The 18945-nt window shown below is 47.8% G+C and overlaps 6 protein-coding genes across 6 annotated transcripts; 3 read left to right on the top strand and 3 right to left on the bottom strand.

Moving 5' to 3' along the window:
- Window positions 1–1943: 1943 nt before the first annotated feature.
- On the bottom strand, window positions 1944–3205 carry F5891DRAFT_902388 (uncharacterized protein; the record flags this gene model as incomplete). The annotated part of the gene is made up of 2 exons (XM_041373483.1): window positions 1944–2766; window positions 2943–3205. Coding segments are annotated over 2 exons (1086 nt in total), but the record flags the coding sequence as incomplete, so codon positions are not given.
- Window positions 3206–8411: 5206 nt separating this feature from the next.
- On the bottom strand, window positions 8412–9722 carry F5891DRAFT_1044144 (uncharacterized protein). The gene is made up of 3 exons (XM_041362177.1): window positions 9621–9722; window positions 9006–9573; window positions 8412–8977 (listed from the first exon to the last, which is right to left on the bottom strand). Exons 1-3 carry the CDS (start codon window positions 9687–9689, stop codon window positions 8475–8477), a joined length of 1140 nt encoding a protein of 379 aa, XP_041223899.1. The 5' UTR covers window positions 9690–9722; the 3' UTR covers window positions 8412–8474.
- A 2279-nt stretch (window positions 9723–12001) lies between these two features.
- F5891DRAFT_1044136 (acyl-CoA N-acyltransferase) lies at window positions 12002–13034 on the top strand. The gene is made up of 4 exons (XM_041362176.1): window positions 12002–12234; window positions 12288–12657; window positions 12710–12753; window positions 12800–13034. The coding sequence occupies exons 1-4, from the start codon at window positions 12118–12120 to the stop codon at window positions 12842–12844; spliced, it is 576 nt and encodes a 191-aa protein (XP_041223898.1). The 5' UTR covers window positions 12002–12117; the 3' UTR covers window positions 12845–13034.
- Window positions 13035–14067, bottom strand: F5891DRAFT_1044134 (60S ribosomal protein L24). Its single transcript, XM_041362175.1, is given in 6 exon segments — window positions 13035–13236; window positions 13285–13578; window positions 13635–13712; window positions 13775–13777; window positions 13981–13986; window positions 13997–14067. The coding sequence occupies 4 exon segments, from the start codon at window positions 13775–13777 to the stop codon at window positions 13162–13164; spliced, it is 450 nt and encodes a 149-aa protein (XP_041223897.1). The 5' UTR covers window positions 13981–13986; window positions 13997–14067; the 3' UTR covers window positions 13035–13161.
- Window positions 14068–14595: 528 nt separating this feature from the next.
- Window positions 14596–15785, top strand: F5891DRAFT_1044133 (synaptobrevin-like protein). The gene is made up of 6 exons (XM_041362174.1): window positions 14596–14774; window positions 14837–15030; window positions 15089–15144; window positions 15199–15206; window positions 15266–15281; window positions 15334–15785. Coding segments are annotated over exons 1-6 (357 nt in total). The 5' UTR covers window positions 14596–14772; the 3' UTR covers window positions 15415–15785.
- A 1204-nt stretch (window positions 15786–16989) lies between these two features.
- On the top strand, window positions 16990–18361 carry F5891DRAFT_1044120 (uncharacterized protein; the record flags this gene model as incomplete). The annotated part of the gene is given in 7 exon segments (XM_041362173.1): window positions 16990–17072; window positions 17121–17440; window positions 17489–17549; window positions 17601–17734; window positions 17789–18172; window positions 18186–18277; window positions 18290–18361. Coding segments are annotated over 5 exon segments (605 nt in total), but the record flags the coding sequence as incomplete, so codon positions are not given.
- Window positions 18362–18945: the final 584 nt, after the last annotated feature.

The following is an 18945-nucleotide window of genomic DNA, read 5'->3' as shown; positions in this document are numbered from 1 at the left end:
GTAGTATCTGAGGGTGTGCCGCCATATATCGTCAGCAGATCGAGTGCCATCTGCCTCCAGGATGCGTTCAACCCACTGACGGGCCTGTACGTTTTCTGGACGATCCACTTCAAAGGCTCGGCTGGTGTGTGATTTGGTGCGAAAATGCATGAGAAACAGGAACTTTTGCAGGAGCTCTAGAGAGCTGCACTTCAGAGCGAGATCACCCCAAGGAAGCGCTTCATGCAAATTCTTGATGATGAGGGCTGCCTGAGATTCGAGGTGCGCTAGCTTATGCTCTAGTTCGTTGATGTTTCCGGTATTATGGACATCCTGATAGATACCCAATACACCGTAAACCTTTCCGATGGGGCGAGCATCGAGGTTGCCCGTAGCAACATCATAGTAAAGGATGCATTCGGAATCAACATGAGTGCGTTCAAATTCTTCGTCTTGTTCTTTTCTGGACCTGCAAAGCAGTCATTCAAATTTCAGTCTATGCAAAGAGCTCGATTGGACCCTGAAAACGCACTTCGGAATTCCGAGTTGGAATCTTCGTAGTATGAACCGTGGAATGACATGTTGGTATTGGGATGTATGCGCACGTCGGGCACCTGCCATCTGAACTCCTGCGACCTTTGTGTTGGCTTGCCGTTTCGAGGTCGGGTAATTCCTACAACGCCGCGACTTCAAGATTGAAACATATGGGTGAGAGGGACTAAATGGTGAGCACTGAGCACGTATGTATAAGTACCTGTAGCGCACCTTGTGGCCAGGGCAACAGTACTTGTTCCTGGAGGCAAAAGATTTTCACTTGTCCGTCCATATACAGATATCCCTAAGCCGTCAAATTTAATTTCAGATCCAGAATTTACCTGTCAGCGTCCGAGTCAGTGTCACGGTTACACTTATCTCTCAACAAGACTCACCTACAACCAAGGACCTGCACTGCTAGTTTTCATGACAAGGCTAATACAACTCCTCAAATCCGTTCAGCGCACCATATGCATGGCACACTGAATATACTTGAGGGGTTGTGTTCAAGTTTTAGCTACCGTCATAGAAACACAAGCCTAACCACATGTTGGTTTGGACTCGGAGTCGCCCAATGATATCGATAAGATATCATAGATTGATCGATCAGTATCCAGTGCCTGTTGGTCGCAGGGGGTTTCATATCACAGGTCGGTTTGGACATGGAGATAGTAACGGTTGTTCGAACGGCAACATTCGGCTTGCTGCAAGGTGAGTCGGACTTTAAACCCAAATATAAACATTTTCAAATTCTTGGGCCAGAGCGGACAAAATTCGAAGTATCGTTCCCGGTCCTACTCAATCGCAGTGCTTCGAAGTTCGAGGTTGGTGGCTCGATGCTAAAACGTGAGTGTCATCTAAATGCGCTATGTATGAGTGGTAGATTTTGGGGAATTGACTCTAACACGTGTGGCTATAAGCTCTGTTTGATAACAAACCTCAGCGATATTGTGGAACAACACTGAGGGAGGTGCGATGACAAGACGTAGAATATGTATTGTCCGTTACGTGAATAGTGATATCAACTTCACAATACCAAGATATAGCACTAAGGCGATGAAGATGCCATAGATAGCAAAATACACGAGAGATGCTAACCCAGAGAACAACCAATAGAGCACTATACCAACAAGTGTAGGTGCGTCAACGTCCTGGTTGAGGACAGCCGCTGGCGACTGATCAATAAGTGTAGGTGCAACAGGTGTAGGTGTAACAAGTGTAGGTGTACGTGCAACAGGTGTAGGTGCAACAAGTGTAGGTGTACGTGCAACAGGTGTAGGTGCAACAAGTGTAGGTGCGTCAACGTCCTGGTCGAGGACAGCCGCTGGCGGCTGGCGAAGAGGCGACACTTCTGTCTTTATGGTATCCGTCAATTGTGCAATGAGCGGAATAAGCAGCTTGCCCGCAAGGAAATTGGCTGGAAAACTCCGGAACGCGCGCGCAGTGCGGAGCATACTCCCCCTTGACAGGAAGGTCAAAGAGCCCGTTTGCTTCACATTGACTAATAGAACGGAATTGAGTTCCGATGTCTGGCGTTGCGATAGTTTTGCGATCTTGAACACAAAACTGTCGTTCGCCCCTGTCTGGGAGGATCTGTAACGTGCAAGTGATATCGCAGAATTCGGATCTGCATGGCTGATGTGTGTACCGTCTTGTCCATTGGCGTAAATGGGAGTTGGTGGTGCTGGATTCACGTTGAGCAAGGAGCTCCTGAGCGAAACCCGCGTTATGTATGCTATCGCTTTCATCTCTGGACGTAATACAGCATTACACAGGATGAGAGCAATGCGAGGGCTGACTATGAATATGCGGTGCAAGTCGGGGTAGCCATCTGCCAAGCCTTCCCACAAGCCAAATGCGCTGTGTGTTAGGATAAATTCTTCTCCTTCCGCGGCTTCCCATATACTGAAGAAGTAGTTGCTCGCGTGAGTGTGGTAAGTGTAAGCTGGGAAGTGTTCGAGATCAGGTGGGATATGCGATTCAGTTATCATGTTTTGAAGTCTTTCTTCACCGTACTTCTCTACGACTTTTGCAGCATCTCGCATGATGTCTGAATGAGATGAGTCCAGGTAATATTCGAGGAAGTGTAGCCATACTCCGACAGCGGAATGAATGCCCTTTGCCTTCATGAAGGACTCAATCCACTGACGGCTGCTTGCATTATCCGGGTGATCCGCTTGAAAGTAAGTGCCGGAATAGGATGCATTGCGATAATGCATAATAAACAGGAATTTCCTCAGGAGCTCTAGCGACCTTCGCTTCAGAGTGAGGGCCATCAGTAAACCGGTGAGTTCTTGCTGGGGATTATGCTGATTATGGTGCTTTTACATGGTCATATATTGCTTTATATCACTTTATATTACAATGTGACGAAAACCTTTCCTATATATTACGATATATAACGATATATGACGATATCTTCTTCTCACAGGTTCTCTGATGGCCCGAAAGTACCCTGAGGGAGCGCTTTATGCAAGTCCGTGATAATGGAGGCCGCATGATGTTCGAGGTCCGCTAATTTCTCCTCTACTTTGTTGATATCATGGGTGTTGCGGACGTCCTGGTAGATATTCGGTACGCCGTACACCTTTCCAATAGAACGAATGTCAAGGCTACCTGTAGCAATATCATAGTAGTGGACGTATTCAGGATCAACACCAGTACGTCGAAATTCTTTTTGTCGTTCTGCTTTGGGCCTGCAAAAAAAATCATTCAGTGCTCTGGTCCAGTAGTATTACTCACGATAAGTTTTGAACACTTCAAAAAACTCGCTAAAGCTTCAAAAAACTCGCTAAAGTCTTTAACAAACTCGCTAAAGTCTTCAACAAACTCGGCCAGAAAGCCATCAAGACACACGGCACACGCGGCATCAGAGCGGACTTGGAAACACTTAGTCAAATTTTAAGGCATGTATACTACACAAAAATATATAGATGTAGCTAGGTATCTAATGAACGAGATATAACAAAAAAGAAATGTGTGATAGTGAGGGAAACACGAGATTCAGAACGGAAGTATGAGAGAGTGAGAGTGCGGGCGCATGAGCTGGGAGGTAGAGTTAGGGGATTCCGTTTGATCCGGCGTTCGAACGCTGAATGTGTGACAGCGAGGGAGACACAAGCAGTGTAAGAGGGCGGGAGCATGTGCTAGGAGATAACGAACATGTTGGGGGATTCTGTTTGATCCGGCATTCGAACGCTGGACGCGTGACAGCGAGGGACACAACAGCAGTGTGAAGGGCGGGAACATGGACACAGGTGTGTGGGGCTGGCCCGGCCGGGAGATACAACAACAGCCGTATGAGTGCGCAGGTGCAGGCATGTGGGCTGGGAGACACAACAGCAGTAGCATGAGATCAGAGGGCAGGAGCACAAATGAAGAAAAATTACTCACATTTACATCCTCAACCTCCCATCCAGCGCCATTGCATACCTCCCCATTATCCACCTGTAAGATCATGCTGGAAGGGGCAAGGGGATGGTGAGATTCGAGCTACGGAATGCACGGAGGATGCAGATGCTAGCGATGACATCTGGCGCTAATCGTGGTAAAAATTTAAACTCCGATTTAAACACCGCCTAATCAGTTGGATGATGGATCTCGAGTGTACTGATAAGAAAACACCCCGTTCCAAGTCACAACCATGCCTCCTCAGTCTACACGTGAAGACCTCCTTCGTGCCATTGATCAGGCTTCATTGGCATTAGCCAACTCACAGTATTTGAATATACTCCTGGATGACCAGGGCTCCAACTCTGACTCAGACTCTAATACCGACTCGGACTTAAACTCGCTTTATACCTCGGATGAGGAAGATCTGGCTTTTGCCTCCCCATCCCCTATATCCCCCATGTCCCCTATGTCCCCTATGTCCCACCTTTTGGGCCTCAGTTCAGATATTTCCAGCCACAGTGACCAATCTGACGACTCAGATGACGCTGCTGTGCGTTACGACCGGCTCCAGCACACAATTGCTGCTCTTCGTGATGAGGTAGAGAGGGCACGTGTATTCCACAAGCCTGATGAGCCTCCTCCTCGGGCACCTCAGCTGCATATGCTGGTTCACCATGAGGAACACCGGCCTCATTTGTTTCGCCAGAAACTGCGCGTCAATCCAGAAATATTTGACGATATCCTCGACCAGATCTCCGGTCATCCTATCTTCCGTAACCAGTCCAACAATCCTCAGCTCCCTGTCTCCATTCAGCTTGCTATTTTTCTAAATCGTGCAGGCCACTATGGCAATGCCATTTCACTCGAGGATGTCGCACAATGGGCGGGTGTGAGTGTTGGGTCGGTTGTCAACTGCACTAATCGTGTGATGGTTGCATTGCTTGAGGAGCACGATCAGTTTATCTTCTTCCCAGAAGATAACTCTGAGGATACTGAGCTGGCTCGGCGCTTTGCTGAGACACGAACCTGTCCAGAGTGGAGGGGTGGCTATCTAGCCATTGATGGCTCAACTATAGATCTTTTCACCAAACCTGCTTATTTTGGTGAGACATTTTATGATAGGAAATCTAAGTATTCCCTTGGCTGTCAAGTAATGTATTTTTATTTATTTTTCATGGGCAACAATTTAATTTAATTTTAGGCGGTTATCATGCCCCATAACCTCATGATTGTAGATTATTCTCTTGGTCAACCTGGGAGTGTCCATGATGCATATGCTTTTCGATCCACTCGCCTCTATGAAGAGCATGCCAATCTTCTCCCAGATGATCACTGGGTTTGGGCAGACAGTGCATACCCATTGGAGCCATGGTGTATCCCCCCTTTCAAGAAGCCTCGCAATGGACGACTGACAAAGGACCAGAGGACATTTAATTACCACCTTTCTAAGGTATTTTTATTTTCTGCTTTTTTATTATTATTAATGAATTTAAAGATCTGTGTGCGTGTTGAGCATACATTTGCAGTCTTGAAAGGGCGGTTCCAGTCTCTCAGAGAGCTCCGCATCAATATTCAGACAGAGAAGGACTTGCAGGTTGCTGTGCATTGGATTAAGTGTTGTCTTATCCTGCACAACATGATCATCTGCTTTGAAACTCGTCGTCGCAAGCAGGATAAAGACTATGATCAGTCTCTGGAGTGGGCTCGTACCGAGGGTGAAGCTTTTGTCCCTCAAGAGATTGAGGATCCAGAGGGTAATGAAACAGTGGGTGACAGGTCATATGAAGGAACCCCTGGCCAGGCTACTCGTGCAAGGCTCATGGATCAGCTCTTTGATAGCCCTAGATCAAAAGCACAGCGTAGGGAAGGATAAGCATCATGTTCACATTCACCAATGATACATGTACTACTAGTAGTACATCTTGTACAACACATGTAACATCAATCTTACAAGTACCAGCAGAAAAAAAAAGCACCATGTTCACATTCACCAATAGTACATGTACTACTAGTATTACAGCTTGTACAACATCAATCTAACAAGTAACAACAGACTACAAAAGAAATTCATAAGTCAGATAGCAACAGCAGCAAAAAAACGCGACAGCAGAAAGCAGCAATGATGATACAAAAATAAGCCGCTAGCGGACAGTATGATAGGAAGGGGAACAACAGCAGCAAACATGTCAGCTATCAGACGCAGAAGCGGTACTACCGCTCTGCGTCATCTGGTGAAATTGAATCTTCAGGCGCCACATCTCTGCCTCCTTGTCAAGCGCAAGGGCCTGGGCCTCGTGCACTCGGACATCTGTCTCGCGAAGGCAGATTTCCGCGTCCTTGGTCTCCTGCTCTCGTTGATGGCTGGCGGCAGCTTGCATGGCCTCATGTGCGCGCGCCTCGCGAAGATACTCGTACTTCTTCATCTCGCGATGGTAGTCCTTCTTCACATCAAGCTTCGCGAGGAAGCGCTCGTGCTTGAGGTTATGGCGTGATGTGACGTCCGATTGAATACTCCCAATCTCACCATTGACCCTCTCAACCTGCTCCTGAATGTCGGACTTTGCTTTCTTCTTCTTCGACCCTGTGGTCTTCGGTTGCGCTGATATTGAGGTCTGGAGGGTCGGAGACGCAGGAAAATCTGACGATGAAGTGTTGTGAGTCGTCGACGAAGGTGTCGACGAGCTACGAGTCATCCCTGGCGACGACGATGCAATAGACGAAGGTCTGCGTCGTGCGTCGTAGCCAGAGGGCCCCTGAGCGCCGAATGCTGCACGGCTGTCGTAGAAAGGAGTGGGTGACTTCTGCGTGATTGAAAAAGGGATGGGGTGGTTAGGAGGAGGAGACGGCGATGATGGGAGTTGTCGTTTTTTCCCGGCAACCTTTGGAGGGCTGTTAAGGTCATAAGTAGGGTGCGGGGCATCAGTGTCCATATCGTCGTCATCCAAGTGGTCTAGTGCATTGCCCAGAGGGGCACGGAAAGCAGCGGAATATAAGTCGTCATCGTCGTCGTCGTCGTCGTCAAGATCAGGAACATTGCCCATAGTGGTATCAAAGTCGGCATTTGGAGGTGCCGGAGGAGCAGGAGGAGCAGGAGGAATAGGAAGAGCAGGGAAATGAGGAAAAGCAGGAGTGGGAGCAGTGGGAGGAGCAGAAGGAAAGGGAGCAGGTGAAGGAATGGGAGCAGCGGGAGCAGGCGAAGGAATGGGAGCAGCGGGAGCAGGCGAAGGAATGGGAGCAGCGGGAGCAGGCGAAGGAACGAGAGCAGCGGGAGCAGCAGGTGCTAGCAGACGAGGATCAATTTGTGAATCAGTAAATGGGCGGCTATGAGGAGGCAGAACATGAGAGGGGGGCTGAGCCCTGGTAGCACCCCTGGTATGTGCGGAGGGGCCAGCCCTGCCACGCGGACGTACTAGCGCGTACATGTCACCAGCATGGTCAACGCCAGGCTTGGACGATGTAGTTTTTGCTGCAAAGGAGGGATTTGAGTGCCAGATGGCGTTGAGTTCCTTGTACCATGGAAATTCGCGACAGACTTCTTCTACAAATTTGAATCGGTCAAACCGCTAAACAAATAAATAAGAATGCTCACCTTGTAGATTTTTAGCGGAGGCGTCATCAAGAGGGACTACACCAGCACCGGTTGCGCTGAATTTAGCCTTAAGGGGCTTATATTTGTTTTTGAGACTAAGGATCTTATCAGCGCATAGTACAAAAAATATAAACATGACATACCTTGTGATACGGTTGTTGACAGAGTCACGAAATTTCTTCTGACTGTTTGCATATTCCAGCCCATATTTTGCGTGATGTTCGAAGATGACCTGAGCAATAACAGAGTAGATCTGAGACTTGTCCTTTCCCGAGGGACGAGCAGAAGAACTTGAATCCAGAGAGGGAGGTGGTTTCTTGCCATCAGAGTAGAATAAGATACGACAGTCGGGAGGGTGTTCGGTGAGCCAGGTGACCAAGACGTCAGTGAGAGTGTCATCACTCTGCCACTGAATCGTCAGCTTGGGTTTTGGATCGGGGGGAGGTGGTTGTATTTGAGATGTCGACGGCTCAGGATCCATCGCTCTAGAGCACACTGGAGGGTTGCCTCCAAGTCGTGCAGAACGACGGAGGCGTTGTTGGCGAACAGCAGGCATATTTCGAACTCAGCCATGGTGCCGAGCCTGACTTCCAAATTTGCCGCATGCGGCTGTGCTTGTTTTCAAGCTTTAGCGAGTTTTCTGAAGTGTTCAAAACCTATCGTGAGTAATACTAGTGTCTACATGCAGAGTGCTCGAGAGGACTCTCATAACACGCTTCACTGGTCCGACCTGGAATCTTCGCAATATGAACCGTGGAATGAAATGTTGGTATTGTGTCGTAATAGGTGCACGCGGACTCGGAGTCAGAGGGCCGCCTGTCTTCTGAGCTTCTCCTGTAAGCTCTATTCCGGCTTCTTGTTTTGGCGTATTCTTGCGACGTCGTGTCATGGTGCAGAGTTCAACGAATCTAAGAACTGAGCGTTGAGCGCTGAACGCATGTGGCGTTGTTATCGATTATCAAACACTTTACATAAGGCGTTACATGACTAGTGACACCGACTTCACAATACCAAGATATACAAGATACACCAATAAGGCGATGAAGATGCAATAGATAGCAAAATACATGAGAGATGGAGGCAACATCTCTGTCTCCATGGTATCCGTCAATTGCGCAATGAGCGGAACGAGCAGCTCGCTCGCAGGAAAGTTGGCTGGTGAACTCCGGAACGCACGCGCGGTGCGGAACATACTTCCCCTTGACAGGAAGGTCAAAGAGCCCGTTTCCTTCACGTTGACTAATAGAACGGAATTGAGCTCCAATGTCTGGCGTCGCGATAGTTTTGTGATCTTGAACAAAAAACTATCGTTAGCCCCTGTCTGGGAGGATCTGTAACGTGCAAGTGACGTCGCGGATTGGAAATTTACGTGCTCGATGTGTGGACCATGTCTTCCACTGGCGTAAATTGGAGTTGGTGGTGCTGGATTCACGTTGAGCAAGGAGCTCGCAAGCGAAACATGCTTTATGTATGCTTTCATCTCTGGACGCAATGCAATATGACGCAGGACGAGAGGCAATGCGAGGGCTAACTATGAATATGCGGTGCAAGTCGGGTTGGCCATCTGCCAAGCCTTCCCACAAGCCAAATCCGTTTTGTGTTAGGATGAATTCTTCTCCTTCTGCGGCTTCCCAGATACTGAAGAAGTAGTTGTTCGCGTGAGTGTGGTAAGTGTAAGCCGGAAAGTGTTCGAGATCAGGTGGGATATGCGATTCAGTTATCATGTATTGAAGACCTTCTTCACCGTACCTCTCTACCAGTTTTGCAGCATCTCGCATGATGTCTGAATGAGATGAATCCAGGTAGTATTTGAGGAAGTGTAGCCAAATCCCGACAGAAGAATGAATACCCTTCGCCTTCATGAAGGATTCGATCCACTGACGGCCTCCTGCGTTCTCTGGGTGATCCGCTTGAAAGTAAGTGCCAGAATATGATACATTGCGATAATGCATGATAAACAGGAACTTCCTCAGGAGCTCTAGCGACCTCCGCTTCAGAGTGAAAGTACCCTTAGGAAGCGCGTCATGCAAGTCCATGATAATGGAGGCCGCATGACGCTCGAGGTCCGCTAATTTCTCCTCTACTTTTTTTTTTTTTTTTTGTTGATATTCTGGGTGTCGCGGACATCCTGGTAGACATTCGGTACGCCGTACACTTTTCCAATAGGACGAATGTCAAGGCTACCCGTAGCCATATCATAGTAGTGGACGTATTCAGGATCAACACCGGTGCATCGAAATTCTTGTTGTCGTTCTGTTTTAGACCTGCAGAGAATATCATTCAGTGTTCTGGTCCAGTGTCTACCCGCAGAGTGCTCGAGAGGACGAAAACGCACTTCACAGGTCCGACTTGGAATCTTCGCAATATGAACCGTGGAATGAAATGTTGGTATTGTGTCGTAGGTGCACGTGGACTGAGAGGGCCATCTGTCTTCTGAGCTTCTCCTGCGAGCTCTGTTCTGGCTTTTTGTTTCGGTGTATTCTTGCGACGTCGTGTCATGGTGCAGAGTTCAACGAATCTAAGAACTCAGTGCAATGAGCGCTCAGCGCTGAATGCATGTGGCGTTGCCATCAAACACTTTACATAAAAGGCGCAGGGGCCAACAGCATATAGCACTATACCTTATCAAGTTATTATATATGATTGATAAAGTTCAAATTCAAACTTCGTTTCAAGCAGTGACCACGGGGTATCCATCTATCACATGCACAGACGAGAGCATTCAAGATCGTGAAATTCGTAATAGGTCATAGTCTCGGTATTGACCTGCTTCTGCTGCTAGCTTCAAACAAGTGATCAATGAATGACAAAATGAAACTCACAGTTGTTGAAAGGCAACCCAAATGACAACGCTAACGGTGACTAGCCTGCTACGTGCAGCATGATAAAGACCCCCTCAAATTCGGAGTACTCTTGGATGCGTCTACATTCACACGCGGAAGGAGACCGTGTGTGCCTCATGGCTAGGGCAGTATTACGCAGCCGTTGCGGTGACAACTCTGGTCAATTCTTGCCCCCGTGTCCCATGACAAGAAAGATCAACGCTCGACTCGGTGAAATTGCAAAGTAATGAAGTTATTATGCAATAGGCACTACTGTGTGTTTCCAATAACTGATCTCGAGCGCTGAATAAGATGCACACCTAATTCAGGTACTCCCGGTGGATTCATCTTCGACCAACTTGAGATTCATGCCCGATGGAAACGCATCCAGAACAAAGTCCACTACATTCCTCTCATGCTTCCATAGCCATGCGAGACAACCGACGATGGCCACCTCAACCACCTGTTCTTTTGCGGTCTCATAGAGTGTCCTCTCCCGACTTGTACTCTGAGAGCTCTGCTCGCAGGAACTTCTTCATTAGCAAGTCCTAATGTGCCTTTGGCCTCTTACGCTGCTGCGAAGGGTATGGTTCCCGCGAGAGTCCTAGTATTTCCAGGTTATCGAGGTTTTGGGTTATGAAAGTCATTGATCCGTAGTAGCGTCGATTGATGAGCCTGGTAGTCGGCCCAGCCATGCCGCATATTCTTCGCAGAGCGTACGCCCTATGACAGGAAGAGAATCCCAACGGTGAAAATTTCACAATAAGTTTATTTGCCAACGTACCTGTCCTGAACAATCCTTGGAGGCCTCTTAACTGCTATATGAGAGCACATGCCACACTCCAGGGCTGAATGATGCACGTTGCAGCGACGTCACGTTGGAGCACTTTCAAAGTCCCTCCACCTCCAGACATTACTGCACCCCGTTTGCTCATGTATGATATCATCAGCTGGAAGAGTTGAGAAGACGATTTAGAGAAAAGTAAAGGGACAGGATCGACGCCCTCAGCGAAGGACATCCCATCCTCCATATCTCTGTTGCATGCCTTCAAAGCCATGCAGACTTTTCGGTTGATTTCGCGTGCGAATGAGGTGGGTTTTGCTTTCGCCATGATCTTCAGGACTAAATGTGCCCTATCGTATGCATGCGTCGTGCGAAGCATCTTCGTCTCTGACAGGAAGGTCACAGAACCTGTCTCCTCCAGGTTGAATGGTACAACGGAATTGAGTTCCAATGATCGAGTTAGTTTTGTGATTTTTGAACACAAAGCCATCGATTTTCATCCTCCGTAAGGACCTTTGATGTGCAAAGAGCTGTATGCCGTCTGGGATACGCCATTAGCCATGTATGCGCGGATGCACCAGCGGCGAGCGCACACTGCTGAACGAAAGTGTGTCGAGTCGACAGAAACCAGATTACGGCGTGTTTGACAAGTTTTCGAGGCTCCAGATTCACGTCCGAATCGTGCACAAATCGACATCGAAATTCGACAATGAACTCGTCGTTAACGGCTACGAAACAAGTTGAACGAGTTGTTTGCGAAGGCTAGCGCCCTAGTACTTGTTAAGAACCAGTTACTAGCGCGTTAAAAGAGACCCGGTTATAACCGGTTAAGAGGTTCGTTATATGGGATTTTGGGAGGGAGGTGGCTATGTTTGGCAACGTACATATAAGAGCGTTGATGGCATATGTACGAGATGCCATTCAACCAACAACCTACTCATCAGCCATCGTATCGCCGTTCACTTCAGAATCAGTACTCACTTGAATATTCTTCTTAACTCATTCTCACTACTACAATGTCAATAATCAACACCGCGTCCACGACACGCGCAGATCTCCCATCCCTAGACCTTATGTTCCCTCAAGAGCTCATTTCACTTGAGGTTTCAGCACAGCTTCCCTCTGATCTCCAGGTAAGCTGATCTTCGGCTCCCTCACATTGCTTTTCGCATTAACCAAAACATAGATACGCCCGCTTGCGTCAACAGACTACAAACGCGGGCATCTCGATGTCCTTTCTGGGTTATCCGTCGTCAACGACCTCGGCGAGGTAGCGTGGGTCAATCAGTTCCACGCCATGCGCGCAACACCGGGCGCATACTTCTCCATCGTCATCCTCGACAAGGCGAGCGACAAGATCATCGGAGTCGGTACCGTCTTCATCGAGCGCAAGTTCCTCCGTGGTCTTGGCAGCGTCGGCCACGTCGAGGATATCGCCGTCGACAAAAACTACCAGGGCAAGAAGCTTGGCCTCCGTATCATTCAGGCTCTCACGCATATCAGTGAGAGCAGCGGCTGTTATAAAACCATCTTGAACTGTAATGATACTAACATTCGTAAGTTGCTTCGCTCCATGGACTTTCGCTTATACTGAGCAACATCCCACAGCCTTTTACGAAAAGTGTGGCTATGTCAAGAAGGAGAACGAGATGGTATTTTTCAAACACTTCTCATAGCCTTTTCTAACGGAATGCATAGGCAAAGTACGCCCCAGAGCGTGTCAATAACGCACCAAAACTTTGATTTGCCATCTCATCTATTGGACTACACTAGTATATACCATCGTCATCAATTGCCCGTATTCTAGATCTTCCTGCGGACATCCTGTACGGATACCTTGCACATACCTGTATCATTGGTTTTATTGCCAACATATTTGATTAACAGCTCTACCTCGAGAGCTAATTGAGCATCGAAATGCATGAGATCTACGTCACATCCTCAGAATTAGCAGGAGCGGATATACCATGTGGAAGCATGTAGCATAGATTTTGCGCGCGAGAAGTCATGACGAAAAGGATGTGCGATACATAGGCATATGCCAACAACAAAAGAACTGCTCATCGGCCACCCTTGCCACCCTTCATTTGCTGCTTTGATACCCTGGGTCCACTCGCAACAGGCGCACGTGCAGGCTACACCGGCGTAAGTCGTACGTACCCCTTGAACATTCGAGTACATACCTTGGCCTTTTTCGACTCCTTCTCTTTCTTCTCAGTCTTGGCCTTTGCAATGGCCGAAATTCTCTGCTGGTTGCGGACAGCAGCGGTCTGGTTGCGCCTGGCAGCGATAGTAGCAAGGTCAGCACCAACGATACCACGTTGGTGCTTCACAGTCCGGCGGGAACGTTTCTTAGCGACTTCCTCGGTGATACCCTTCTTGTGCATGCGGCGGTAGACCTGTGTCCATGCGATCTTACGTGGGTTCTTGCGCTGGAGGAACAGGGAAGAGTTCTTGGAACTAGCGAATCGGAAAACCTATATTGCAAGGGGTGTTCAGGCAGGAAGCTTGGAAGTGGAGGAGACGAGCTGACTTTGGAGTCTCCACGGACAAAGAGTTTGCCCTTGGAGGGGTACACACGGAAACCGGAGAACGCGTCGATTTCGACCTTCTACTCAATCACATCGAACGATTTAGATTTCAGCAATGGGTGTATATGCAGCAGAGACGCACCATCTATAGAACCAGCGCGCACGACGGGAGTAAGTCAGTCTGCATCCTTTCCAAAGCTCATGTGAATATGCGACAAGCCAGAAACGTCATCCGTTATCAATCTGATTCATCCACCACTCCTACAGCCTATCTTTGGCTGGAATTCGCTCCAACTTCGCGCATGAACAGAACGGATGCATTCCTGGTGTTTGGTGAAGAGAAATGGCATGGATTCCTGCTTACCTTGACGGAATTGCCGGGGCTTGCTGATTTGGTGGTGCCTTCGAGGACGGGGTAGATTCGATGGGTAGCGGGGATTCAACTTCGGCTTGTGCCGTGACCAAATTAGGTAATTCCGAAGATATCAATTACTACGGAAAACCACGCAGTCGAACCAAAGCTGGAGAGCCTCGGCTCTGTTGTGACGACGACCGAGCCTGCGATGCGAATTATCACTATCCAGGACTTACGATTAATATATGTAATATGGTGTCGAGTCTAAATTCGGAACACAGTACATAGTTCAAACGTCCATATAGATGGGCGTGAGTGCCTTGAATTTCGTTCTCTCGTACAGTACTGCTTGCCTTTGAAATAACACTTCTACATCCTACAGCTGCGAACATGAGGACCAAGTTGGAGGATTGGCATATTAAATTAAGTCCAAATATTGTGATCCAGTACTCAGAGCTTGAATTGATTGTCCTGTAAATATCATTGACGCAAGCGCGACAAGCCAGTACTCGTAGTGTGTTGGAAAGGGCGCACAGAGGGGTATAAAGCTAAAACAAGAAAGTGTCACAAAGCGGTTACACGTCACTTGTGCGTGCGAATACCGCTGCCTCCCCACTTGCCTCAGCAACGCCTCTACGCAGTCACTCCAGTCACTCTTCAAGTAGCTCCGCCCTCCAAATCTCACTTCCAACGTGTGTCCCATTTACCAAGACCACACTAATCCGCTGCTGATTCCACTACTGAACATCATCATTTCAGAGCCCTTTTAGCGTCCTTTTATAGTCATGTTCGTTTGTTCTCCGAAATGGCGCAGGCGCCGTAGTTCATCTGTATTTATCCCTATCATAGGTCCGAACCTTACGACCCTTACCTCCCCCGCAATGGCTCCTCATCCAATCCCGCTGGCGGGTCAAGTCAAGGTGGAAACCCTAAAACCGCAGCTATTCAGCAACAAATTGACGACACCGTCGGCATTATGAGGGAGAACATCACAAAGGTCGCAGAACGTGGAGAAAGATTGGACTCATTACAGGATAAGACAGGTGCTTGATTTCGCGCTCGTGTGTTTGAGCAAAGTTTCAAATCAAGCTATTACCCTAGACAACCTTGCTGTTTCGGCACAGGGCTTCCGTCGTGGTGCTAACCGAGTACGGAAGGTGAGTTTGATTTGACTTCTTTACGTTGATTTAATACTAAAGCATATTCAACAGAACATGTGGTGAGTGTGATATATTCTTTTTAGTGGGACCAAGATTCATCGAACTCTCAATTTCTCAGGTGGAAAGACATGAAGGTCCGTTGGACTCGCCGCTCAGCATCACGTTTAAAACTGACCTCATCTTTAGATGCGCATGATCATTGGCGTCGCAGTAGCAATCATCATAATCATCATCGTAGTCAGCATTGTGAAGGCAACACATCACTAGGCAGTACGTGGGTTCCACACCTACACTACTCATCCTTACTACCACTGGTCTATTGGTTGTTGTATCTATGCACCGTATCGTTAATTCTTCTGCTTGTTCTCTGTTTTACATTTTGTTGGCTGCCATTCACCTACATTCTTCAGTAGGGCCCTAGTGGGCGAATTGTGGACCCCGATACATAGCTTTCGCTTTGTTAAATTGTCATTCGTGTTGTGCTTTTGGATGATCCACGTAATGCTTGATCTGGGCTAGTGCACAGGCTCCATTCTGTTCTCCAGAGTCGAATTCCAAAATCAAGTTTCAAGACCCCTCGTGGGATATGTACACCACCCCCCGTAGGAGTTGAAGATACGATCAGGCACATGAAATAAACGCAACACTTATCTTTACCACATGCATAGTACCGCTAGCCATGGAGTTCTGTTATGAAGGCCTGAAGCTTAGCTTGGAGGCCTGACTCCGATACATGTATGGCTGTCACTGAGATAAGTGTGTTGTTGGAGTATCGTTATTTATTTATTTACTATTTTCTAGAACTGTAAGACGTGCCATAATCAGACTGAGCAGTGCAACATGTGTGGCATTGGCGGTTAGTGTATCTTCTACCAATCCCACGAAATGCTTCTCCCGCAGCCTTACTATTCTGTAAGTATTTCGACGTTTACATCTGTAACGTTAACATATTTTTACAGCTCAATCATCGTCGACTTAGGACCGAATCCGTAGCAGAACAGGCGGTCGAACCTCCGCCTTTTCTTCTGCTGTGCGATTATTTTTAACCTTTGGATTTGGATTGATAGCTCAAGACAGTGGTTGATCTCTAGAGCGTTTATGATGATCATGGAACTATGGAACTTCATTTTGGAATATCCAGATCAGATACATATGGTAGGCAAATCGACTGTTCGTCGCGCTCTTCACGCGTAGTACCGACCCGGCGGCCTGCCGAAGTGCTATATTTGCACAACAAGGAACGCCAAATTAACTGGATGGATGTCTACTGGATTTTTACAGGATTTATTTTGGCGATGCTAGGAACCTGGAAGCTTATAAGTGTACTCGACGTTGTAATTTCCCGTTCCCATACTTTCTACATTTCCTGTATAAGCCAGAAAGACACTGATGATATCGACACACAAGGGTACGTTCCATTTGTCTGCCTGCATCTTGCGCTTGACGTTATTATCATCAAGGTATCGTTGAACAGAAAGTACACATGACTCCGACGGATGAAGGCATAGGCCGAGTCACAATGTCAGCAGCACGTAACCATTAAATCGGCCTTCAGTGGCTGAGCATTCCTCGGAGGCAAAGGCCTCATAACGATGGCGGGTTTTGCTATGTTCTTTTCGGGCTCCCGAGGTTCCGATGGAAGGTTGCGATTGAATACTTTGGCCTCCTTATCACTGTTGTGGGCGCTAATTATATTATAAGCGTTGTTGATATACGCTTTATTCTCTCGCGCTCCCGTTTTCCTTTTCTGTCAGACACGGCTCGCCACATCGACCGGTTGGCCTCATTGATGGCTGTTTGCAACCAAGACAGATCAAAACATGATGTTCATGGTTAGAAGGTTATGGTCGAGCTTGCCAACCGCGTGGGAGTCGAGGCCAAGGCCAGAGCTAAACTTTGAAAAGTAGCTTCAAGCGTTACTCGGGGTTAGTCCAACATGACACCGCCGAAATGAATCTCATTTTTACAGTCAGTCTCTGGCCTTTTGTCGTCCGCGGTATTTTGTCATTCGCCGTTCCGCCCCAAAGGACTACTGGCGGGGTAGCTTTGATGATCAATTTTCATCTCTTTCTGTTCTTGTCCTAGCTGGCCTTGCATGCCACCGGTTCTTGGCCTGCGGACAACCTTTGGTTATTGGCCTACATGCCACATTTACTTGTCGGCCTTCATTGTCGTTTCTGCCAGTCTATTCCCCTACATAAGTACTATGTCCGCGACACTTCCTAAGTTTCGAAACCACATCCTCAAGTCCCTCTTACCCAGCGGATCGCAGAATGAATGATTATAACTTCTGGTGCGCTCGTACTCCTACGTTTCTTTTTGGTATTGATCCCCTGCATAGGCATGAGGATTCGGATCTATACAGGGCATTGCCTCCAGAATGGCTAAGATTGGTCGATAATGTGTGTTTCGTCTGTGCTTGTAAACAGTAGTGACCTAATATTTCGCTGTAGGACCTGTCATCATCTCAGCCTCAACAGGATTGCCTGCCTTCGGCTCCAGAGTATCCCCCGCCCGTGGTTACTCAGCACCACCAGCATCACATGAATGGCGGAGATTCAACGAGTAACGACCAGCGTATTCATATGTACGAATTTCTTCAAGTCCCCGTTTAAGTAAAAATTAACACCTTCATTGATAGTGCTACTCAACAGCCTTCGTACAACGCCTCTTTCAATCATCTCCGCTCTCCTTCCTCCAATGATCCGTTGGTGAACAATCCGGAGTCTTCTGGCAACATTTGCGAATCAAGCCCCAGTGGGGGTCAGCCTGACCCGGTCCATGACAACCCACCAACATCGCTCACATCTAGCAGCTTGTATGTCTGCAAGTGGAATGATGGTCACGGTCCATGCAACAAGGCCCTAAATAAACAAGAGATGAAGAAACACATACCATCCCATCTCCCACGTGGGAACTCTCATGTTATATGTCGGTGGGAGGGATGCACGTACCAACAGCCCATGCGCCGAGATACAATCATACGCCATATCCGTCAGATTGACCTCAAAATCGATCCCCGACGCGATCCCCCACACCAGTAGTAGGTTACTCCGAGTCGTATTTATGAGTAAACTCCGTCTACATCCATAGCCGTATTAATTACGATTACATCGACTGCCGTTCAATATTTGTTTTCCCTTGAGACCTTTGCTATGTTTCCCTTTTGTATTCATGTTACTTCATGCCTTCGTCCTTAACAACGTATCTTAATTGCGAAAGCTTGGTGCGGCACAGTTATCGTCCTGAAGTTCAATGGATCTCGGCGCCAGGGCTACTCTTGTTGAGAGCCGATGTGTCCGAGGGAAGTAAGGCCGAGAGAGAGAGAGCCGAGAAAGGAAAGGACGATACGGCCGAAGAATAGAGCACATCGAGTGCGAGCGTCTCCAAACGGAGAACGTCGACGACGTGTCAACGTCGGCAATCTTTTCGTTCTTTAAGTATATATTTTTCATCAAAGCTATTGCTGGCAGACTCACCGTATAAGAGGACGCTGTTTTCGTCGAAACGTCTCAGATTCGAAACGAATACTGAGACGTAAGTACAAGTCCCACTGTAACGTTCGAGCGCAAGCGCTGACGTACATCTAGTCGTACCTTTGTTCTAGGTACAAACAATTGTTAATAGAGATTCGAAACGGATACTGAGACTCGTACCTTTGTTCTAGCGTGTCGTAAAAACCTCCCGCGTGTATCGTTCCTCCACAACTCTGATGCAGGGTCGAATGATCTTCCCGCTCTCTCGGCCTATTTCTTGGCCTATAAGTAAACGCATAACGTGTTTGGTTCGTATGTAATG

This window comes from Suillus fuscotomentosus (genome assembly GCF_016647785.1).
Source record: "Suillus fuscotomentosus strain FC203 chromosome Unknown F5891scaffold_40, whole genome shotgun sequence".
Classification (NCBI taxonomy): domain Eukaryota; kingdom Fungi; phylum Basidiomycota; class Agaricomycetes; order Boletales; family Suillaceae; genus Suillus; species Suillus fuscotomentosus.
Note: the sequence above shows the minus strand (reverse complement) of the source record. Positions and strands in the feature narration are given on the sequence as shown.

Coding starts and splice junctions, on each gene's coding strand:
- F5891DRAFT_1044133 (XM_041362174.1), top strand. Junction 15,031..15,088: donor CTCATTACAGGATAAGACAG/GTGCTTGATTTC, acceptor CTATTACCCTAG/ACAACCTTGCTGTTTCGGCA.
- F5891DRAFT_1044144 (XM_041362177.1), bottom strand. CDS start 9,689: ATGGCTACGGGTAGCCTTGACATTCGTCCTATTGGAAAAGTGTACGGC. Junction 9,574..9,620: donor TACCGAATGTCTACCAGGAT/GTCCGCGACACC, acceptor AAAAAAGTAGAG/GAGAAATTAGCGGACCTCGA. Junction 8,978..9,005: donor TAGCCCTCGCATTGCCTCTC/GTCCTGCGTCAT, acceptor CATTGCGTCCAG/AGATGAAAGCATACATAAAG.
- F5891DRAFT_1044136 (XM_041362176.1), top strand. CDS start 12,118: ATGTCAATAATCAACACCGCGTCCACGACACGCGCAGATCTCCCATCC. Junction 12,658..12,709: donor CTGTAATGATACTAACATTC/GTAAGTTGCTTC, acceptor AACATCCCACAG/CCTTTTACGAAAAGTGTGGC. Junction 12,754..12,799: donor TCAAGAAGGAGAACGAGATG/GTATTTTTCAAA, acceptor CGGAATGCATAG/GCAAAGTACGCCCCAGAGCG.
- F5891DRAFT_1044134 (XM_041362175.1), bottom strand. Junction 13,579..13,634: donor TTGTCCGTGGAGACTCCAAA/GTCAGCTCGTCT, acceptor CTTGCAATATAG/GTTTTCCGATTCGCTAGTTC. Junction 13,237..13,284: donor AGGAGTCGAAAAAGGCCAAG/GTATGTACTCGA, acceptor ACGCCGGTGTAG/CCTGCACGTGCGCCTGTTGC.